Source organism: Galeopterus variegatus, unplaced genomic scaffold (genome assembly GCF_000696425.1).
Source record: "Galeopterus variegatus unplaced genomic scaffold, G_variegatus-3.0.2 Scaffold5582, whole genome shotgun sequence".
In the NCBI taxonomy this organism is placed as follows: Eukaryota; Metazoa; Chordata; class Mammalia; order Dermoptera; family Cynocephalidae; genus Galeopterus; species Galeopterus variegatus.
In genome coordinates this window covers 42,634-51,310 of record NW_007731693.1, presented here as the reverse complement: position 1 = coordinate 51,310, position 8,677 = coordinate 42,634, and the positions used below count along the sequence as shown (strand labels likewise).

Genomic DNA, 8,677 nt, shown 5'->3' with positions numbered 1-8,677 from the left:
TTTATTTTTCCTGATTAGACCCTTACTGATACATTGTTCCAAAAAAGGGTGTTTTTAAAAAATCTTTTTTGTTGTTTTTTCTATAGTGAAGCCTCAGAAATAGGTATAAAACAGCCCATTTTATTATCCCACACAATGTCTCCTAATGAAGCTGTGTGATGTAGTAGAAAGAATATTGGATTTGGAATCACTGGATCCAGGTTAGGATCCTAGCCCTGTCATTTACGGCACTATGGCTTTGGGTAAGTCATTTAGTCTCTGAATGGAGGTACTTATAATTCCAGTTATATTTACATCTTCAGGGTTGTCTGTGATGATCAAAACAAGGAAATGCATTATAAACTATCAGGCTTTAATTCAAGTGATGCAGGGAGCCTCAATAATGTTATAGAACAGTCTACCAGCTGATTATAATTCAATTTCATGAGCATTTCTACTTGTTCCAACATATTTTATTTCTCATTATAAACTCAGAGTTGGAAGATGCACCTACAATTAGATAAAGTTGTACTAGTACAAAGTATTCATCTCATGTTGAAAGATATTGATGTGCATTTAAAAGGTATCCTTCAAATGGCCAATAAGTATAGTAATAATACCACACTAATAATACCCCACGTATCTCAAAATTTTTTATTCTTTCTAGCTTTACTATAGAACCAAGAGCATGTTACCTGGGGCAGCACAAGTGTCACAATCCCTGTTACATAGGCTAACATGGAGTGAATTTCAATGACATGAGCAGAAAATTGCCTATTGCCCCATCTCCTGAACATTCCTTATTTTGAACCTTGGGAGAGATTCAGTCTTACTCAAAACAGACCTACATGGATGGAGTCCAGGATAATCAGATCTATTTCAGATTCATCTAGAAATAAAAATTCTTTATAAATTGTCTGTACAAAGCAGGCTGAGAGTCTCAAAGAACTAATACCTAATTTTCAGGCCCACCAAGAGTGGACCCATTTTCCTTTTGTGATCTAGACATGACTAGTTAGGTTTAGCTTTCAGGATTCTCTTGGAAACTGGTTCTTCCCAAATCCTTTATAATCTGAGCATGTACCTCCAGAGCGGACTCTAAAAGGTGATTCTCCTGTTAGTGTCACTAGAGACAAAGAATTTTCATCATTAACCCAATGAAGGGAGCTCAGGTGTTGGAGCTAGGTGGACATGGGTTAAAATCCCAGCTCTGCTACTTATTAGTTTATCATCTTTGACAAGTTACTTAACGTCTTGGAGCCTCAGGTTCTTTATTGGTGAAATAGAAGATAATGCATACTATTTCCTAGGGTTATACCTCATACATAGTAAGAACACCATAAATATAGTATCATCATGCTTATCAAACAAAAGACTTTGGAGTCAGGAATTTAAGACTGTAGCTGAGCTACAGAGGTTTGCTGAGCACCCTAGGCTTTGTTAATATAACTTAAAACTGTTAAGAGTTTTTAATATTACTATTCTTTATAAAAATGTTGATAATTTTTATTTTCAGCTAGTCATCTATCAAAGCTCTTAGAATTCAGAGAGAATTTCAAACTTGACCAGGACTATAGTTTATTTACTGGAGAGCTAGGAGGGAATATGAAGGTGATGATACTCATATATTGAGTACCTTTTTTATTTTACTGTCTTAAATTTTAAGCCAAATTTGTTTCTAAACAACATGAAAAATTGCTATTACCCTCTTTGCCATTTGTTATAGACAAATGCCGCTTCTTTACTCTCAGCCTTTGGGGAGATAATTATATATTTGTGGAAATGATAGAATTAAAGCAGGCAGTTTCATATCTTAGGAAATCATGTTTACTGTTCGTTCATCATCTATTGTTAGTTCCTGCTCCTGAAGAGCAAACCTTACAATGTTTTCTTTAACAAAAGATACAAGTATGGAGTAGGATTTTCATATTATGAAATTTTAGTGACTACTAGCTTAGGAGCTCCTTGAGGCCCATAACTTTTCATCTTTGTACTCTTCAGTGCTTAGCATAGTGTCAGGCTTATGAAAGTGCCCAATAATTCTTTCTCAAATTAAATATTGAAATTTGCTCTTGAATTATTCAACTTGATTTTCATTAAATGTGACATATTTGATTAAGCTAAACCTTATTATTGTATCTATCATATGTGATTAGGCATTCTTTAACCATATCTGTTATGTAGCTAAAATGAAGCAGCCTCAGTCAATTTTCTGTTCTGTCATTTGAGAAATGGATTATATTCACATGTAGGCTGAGGAATTGGTTGTTAAGTCTGAGAAGAGGCCACATATGCCATGTCTCTGACTTCGGTATCATAATCTCAAAACATACCTTGCTTATCCGAAGTAGATTAAATATCAATTTTTCAGAATGTACACATTTTTTCTGCTTTCTTCTGTCACTTTCAGAAATTCATGCAAAGAACTGCAGTCCAATGGTTGTGATCTTTTCTGTTTCCAAAATGGCCAGTGACATTTTCCTTCATGCTCCTCATTCTGCTGACAGGACATTCGGGGTTAAAAATACACAATCATTGTGTTTCATGTTTCTTAACTTCTTTGCATCACTGTCGTATGCATTGCATTTCCTGACCTAATGACTATGCTGGTCAAACTGGGAGCACTAAAATTGTGACCACCAGATGTGGAAATCCTGCCCCAGGCTGCCTTGAAATTACAATGTGTCTGTGAACTGATCATGTGAGTGGATATAGTTCTGTTTTTGTTTTTTATATTAGTAACTTAGGGTTACTGTTAGGGTGCTGCCAGAGTACTTTTGGATCAGTAAAACACCAACTTTTCAATTACAGAGGTAAATTTTTCAACATGATAATCAATTTTGTTTAGTTTTTTTTTTTTTTTCAGCTGTGTATATATGGCAACTTTCTGGCCTTATCCACCTCCTGCATACCTAAGAACCCAGAATTCTTCAACCTGCATACCTTTAAATTTACTTTTAAAATAAACTGTGTACACTTGCTGTTTTGTTTTGTTTTGTTTTTAACCCCCCTGTAGTATGGGGCCTTATGAGCAAAAAGATGAGTTTAAAATATGCAAAGCAAATTATTCACCAAGGCCCCTTTTTCCCTTTATCTGTGTGGGAATTCACCATGTTCCTCAGCTGAGCAGATTTTAAAATCCAATGAGCTCACTTTATTAAAGCTTGCACTGTTGACCTCTCCCGTTTTACAGCTGATTAGATTAATTGAATATGATTAATAAATTATAGTATGGCAAACTCAGAATTATCTGCATTAATTAGGGACAGGGATAGCATGGAAAAATGAAATCTGCAGATGATGCCTTACCTCCTGGGTGTGTTTCTACAAATGCCACAAAATGCATCATGTGAAAGCACGTGCACGTCTTTATCCCTTTCTTTGTTTCCCACACAGTTCTTTTGCAGGTGACAGCAAATAAACTGTAACTGCAGGACTGGGGAAAGAGAAACAAATTTGTCTGGGCTATTTGGTAGATAATGATTACAGTCCGCAGTTAAAACCAACTCTTTCAGATAGAGCATGTGATTGGTTGTTTGGTGTGCTTTTTTTATGCTTTTTTCCCATAGAAACAACATTATACTCAATGCTAAGATTTTGCAAGGGCAGCCCCCAAAAGCTTCTTTAATCCAGAATTTGAACTATAGTTGTGGTGAGTACAATTTCAACCATAACGTGTGATATTCTCTTCAGAATCTCTTAAGGCAAAGACAATGTAAGAGTAGGAGAAAATATTAAGTTTATAATTTTGAAAATCATATTACATTAACATACTTACCTAACATAACTACTTTACTGTTTTACACGTTGCTTTCCATTTCTACTTATATTTTCTACATAGTTGCAGACACAGGGCATTTTATATTTTGCTGCTTTTATAACAGTTTAACAACAATATTTTCCAAGTTTCTTGATAATGATCAAGGATCACTGTTAGTAACTTCAGAATATTTCTTCATGATGAATAAAACACATAGCCTTCATGGGTGCTTCAGCATTGAGGAATAAGGTGGGCGGAGGGAGCTGTTTTCAAAGAAGTGAGTCTGTGCTTGTCCAAGAGAAGACATAGCTCTTGGTTGCCCACTCCCAGGTATTCTGTTGTAGGAAATAAGGACCACTGCTCTCTGGGGCCAAGGTCAGGGTAGAGACTTCCAAATGAATCTTTTGCATCTTACATGCCTGTCAGCTGGGCTTGATGATGACCTATTTAAAAAGCATATTTTGTATCTTTGAAAAATCTGACTGAGGAAAACAGGTGTGCTCATAGACATTCAGTGATCCTTAACATACTGCTCCAGGATTTGGGGGAAAATGTCCATTTTGAAAGTGGGTAGGGGAAACAAGGTTAAATCATTCTATCCATGATTGTGGACGAGTCGGTGTAAACTGTAGTTTCTTCCTATAGTATCCAAGGCCTCTTCCTTAGTTACTGGGGGGAAGGGAGGGAGTGACAAACCACTCATTTTATGTTTTGAATATAGTTATTACTCATTCTTTGTGTATTTAAAGCTTAAAGTGGCAATTAGGTGGGGGGCAGGGGAGACAAAAGAATATATGATGTGTTCTAGTTCCTTCATTGGTCCAGATTGCATCCCTAAATCTAAAACATAGGTTAGAGATGATCTTGGATTTACCAACTCAATTGTAACATTATATTCTGTTTTAAAAGCTATGCCAAGGATGTTGTAGAGGACAGAATCCTTTAACACCCCATAAAGTTAGAAAAATGTCCTAATAATTTTAAGGTGAATGGCTACATATATAGATATGCATAATCAGCTTGTGGAAGTGTTTACTATGTGTATGAAGTTTTTATAGAGTGTTGTCAACTTTAAACTTTTGCATCATAGGGGATTGTGCTTATAGATTTGGATGATATAGTCATTGGTAGTTTTTCATTTTTGATTGGGAAAAATTATATGCTGTTTGTGTCATTTTTGTTGATTTTTGTCTCATCCTTTTACTTGCATAGACTCCATCAGTTTGTTTTAACCATACCATTAGCAATAGCTTATTATAATTATCCATCCATTGCACTGGCTGCAGTGAGCTGTAAGTGCTACTTAATTTTACCATACTTTTGTAGCATTGATGTTGGTTTTGATCAAGGAAAAGCTCTTGCTAACTAGATTCAGAGCACTGTGAGTTTGCAGTTCTGTTTTTTTATTTTGTAATCTCTGATCACTCTCCTTTCATCTGGAGAAAAGTCAGTGGGAGAAAAGGATGGAAAGGGGGAGGTGGGTATGCAGGAGAGGGAGTATGACTTTAGATTCTTCTCTTCTGCTTGCAGTAATTTGGTATAGAACATCCCTCCCACCCCCCAAAATTGTTGATTTGTATTAACTGGGTGAGGAAAATTACTCAATTTTGTATTTATACCAATATAAGCTGAGACCTTTCTAAACAAAGTAGCTTGGGAATTTTTCTGGAAAATAATAAAATTGTAGCTAAAGTTTGTTTTAACCCTACTTGCTATCTGGTAGATTACATGGGTAATAATCTTTTTTATTTTTCCTCTTTTAAGAACTCATTCTAAAAGAGGGGGGGAAAGATATTTGTTTTTAGTTAGTTACACTATGTAGTGTTATTACTTAGTTCCATTACTTAATAATTTTTTTTTTCTTTTTACCTTTCACTTACCTCTAAGTGAATGGAAAATGTGATAGTCAATTCTCGGGAAGATCCAAAGGATCAATTTTGCTGCATTTTTGGTGCAACATCATTGGACTGTAGTTGTAGTTTTTTCCAGTGATATCCAGTGATTTGGCAGTATGGTTTTCCCATAGCAATAGTGCCTAAAATCAGGGATTTGCTTTTTTCTTAATCTTCCATTTTTGAGTGACTACAGTAGTCCATTCACCCTTAAATGAAACAGACCTGACTCTGAGTTGTCAAAGTACAAACAAGGAAATTCTAGGTTTAGGAAAGTGGTGGTGATTCATACTAAAGGGGTTTTCCTGCCACAAAGTTACACTTTCTTGGAAACAATGGATGGAGCAGAGGAGATACAACTTGTTTTGTTTGGTTCTTGAGATAGTCTTGAATTAATAATAGGGACAGGAATGGAAATCTCAGAGGCATTCTGAACTTTTATTCTTCAAGAAAGGTTAGTTCACAAATTAGACCCTTTATGGAAAGAAATTTTATTGAAGGTAAAACATCTGTTCATTGAAAATTTCTAAAATCCACATTTTGGCATCATCAAGCTCATTGCTACTTCCAGATTGAGTAATATTTAAAACACATTTCCTTTTCAAAGTGCAAGATTTGCAAAAGAGACTTGTCATGCATTCATTTGGCCATTCTCAAGTGGTGAGCTGAATGCTGGGTAATCTCTGCTGGCTCCTTAATCAGATTTAAAATTCTCAGTGTTTTCTAGGTATTTGTGCATACTTTTTCTGAGTTGTTGTGTCTGTGTTATTACACTTTGCTATTTCTGTCTTTCTTGAAATTTGGTAGTTCTAGCAATTAAAAACCTTTTATTTGTGATTTAACCATAGTTATACTTTAGTAGTTATTATCATTTGATACATAATTATTTATTTTGCCCTTTTATTTCTTAAAGACATTTTAAGGATTAGACCATTGTATTTTTATCTTATAGATGAAAGCTCTTTTGAGACTCTCAAATATAGCCATTACTTAAATCTATTCTTAACTGCACTATTTTTGTGTCGGTCATGCATGTTTATGGCTCAGAGAAAAATTAGTAAATTCTTCCTAATTTCTAGAATTAGTTATGAGTTAGTTATCTTTTGTTGGTATGGTTAGATTTTATGGGTACAGCTGTCACATGAAGAATGCCAAGAACTGGATTTAATTCAGTAACAAGTAGAATATTCTGAAACAATGTGAAGCCATGCAGTTTTTTCAGCAGGAAGTGGTAAGTGTGTGACTGTTGATTTATACCATAAATGGGTTTTAATTGACCACTTCTTATGCATGGAATAGAAGAACCAAAGAAATATGAGAAGTTCTAGTCCATCTTCTTAGTATATCAAAGGTCTTGCCAAAGGACAAGTTATATTTGCAGACTACTTGTTAGTCCACCTTTTTTAAAAAATCCCGCTTTTCATCTGTTGGATTAACAAAATTAACATAAACATCTTTGGCTGCCAGTGATCATTTCACACTGTTGTTAAAATGTCTTCTATACTTACTTTTAGTGTGTTTTTCCTTCTAAACTTTAGACTTTCTTATTTTCAAATAAGAAAACAGATTGTAAATTTTAATATAAATATTCAAAAAATTAAATAGCTCAAAATATATGCATCAAAACTGATATGTGGTGAAAATAGCTTTATAACATATGTTTATTTGCAAAAGAATAATGCCTTGAACTTTTTTTTTTTATTATTTAAAGTTTAGATAGAAAGTTATTTTCCCAATGTACAAATGAAGGAAAACATCACAAATTGAATTGATAAGGAAGAAACTTAACACACAAGGTTAACATCCTTAATGCATAAAGAACTCTTAAAAATGAATTAGAAAAATCTTAGAAATTTGGTGAAGGACATGAGCAGACAAGTTACACACCCCAAAGAAACACACGTGGCTAATAAATGCATTTAAGATGTTCTTGCATTTAAGATGTTCTGCCTCAGGACCCCAGTGGTGCTCTGTTGCTTGCCTGCGGGCAGGGGCGGGGTGGCTCATGGACCCTGCCTCAGGGTCCTGGACGTGCTCTGTCGCTTGCCTGGTTGCGGCCCCTCTCTCAATCTAAGTAACATTCTTAATTTTATTTCTCCTTTTACACATTTTCTCCAAGTTCTTTATTTTGGAAAAAAAATATTTCAAAGCTTAAGTCTATGACTCATTTTTTCCTATTTCAGTAATCCATTTTTCTAATTAGATATTTCAACTAATTATCCTAAAGTCAGCTACTCTAAAATTTCATTAATCTCCATGTTTAAATTCACAGAAAAAGCATGAGCAATATATGGATGCCAGAGAAAATTTCAAAACTGGCAAGATCCGTCTGTACTGTCTCTTCATTGTTAATAATAAAAATCTTGAGTAAGGAAGTGAATGTCACATTTCTTTAAAGTAGATTTCAATATTTGGGAAACTGTTTTTTCTGTTTCTGGAAGGTCTCTGAAATGTAAATAGAGAAACCACATAACCCATATGGAGATATATCGCCTGGGATCACAGATGTTTCCAAGTGTACTTTTGAAACAAAGTACATTTTTCTTTTTAATTGTGAAAGCAGTGTTAAACTTCTGCTTCTTAAAGTGGGTCAAAGGGAATAGATAACCACTGTAGAAAAATGTGCAGCAATGTGAATAAACCCAGCATTGAAATCTTTTGTTGTCATTCATTGAAAGACTGAATGACCCCAGAAATCTGAATTTTTTTCATGGTTCTCATATCTACAGCTAAATTGGATTTTTAAAAGAACTTCAGTGGGAACCAGGTGTAGAAAACCTCAGCTGAAGGCCCCTGCTATTTCTTTACCCCAGATCTTCCTGGGCCAAGCACCAAGTTAGTGCCCAAGATTAGAAGAGAGAGCTGTGTGTGTTCTAAGCTGCAGCACCCACAGGGCAAAATGCATCAAGTCACAGCTTATACTGAATGTCAGGAGAACTGGCTGGCCCTAACCAGAGAGTTCCCAAGGCCGGGAAAAGTACTGTTTCCCATACTCCATATCCTTTCACCCATTCACAAACCCAGGGTCAACCTCCTATTCTCTTGA

The 8,677-nt window shown here is 35.1% G+C and overlaps 1 protein-coding gene across 1 annotated transcript in view; it reads left to right on the top strand.

Annotated features, from left to right (window-relative positions):
* The first annotated feature begins 232 nt into the window (after positions 1-232).
* RAB8B (RAB8B, member RAS oncogene family) overlaps positions 233-8,677 on the top strand; it is a 32,785-nt gene continuing 24,340 nt past the window's right edge. The window contains exon 1 of the mRNA XM_008589671.1: positions 233-242. Coding sequence (XP_008587893.1) covers positions 233-242 — 10 coding nt within the window. The remainder of the gene's footprint in view (positions 243-8,677) is intronic.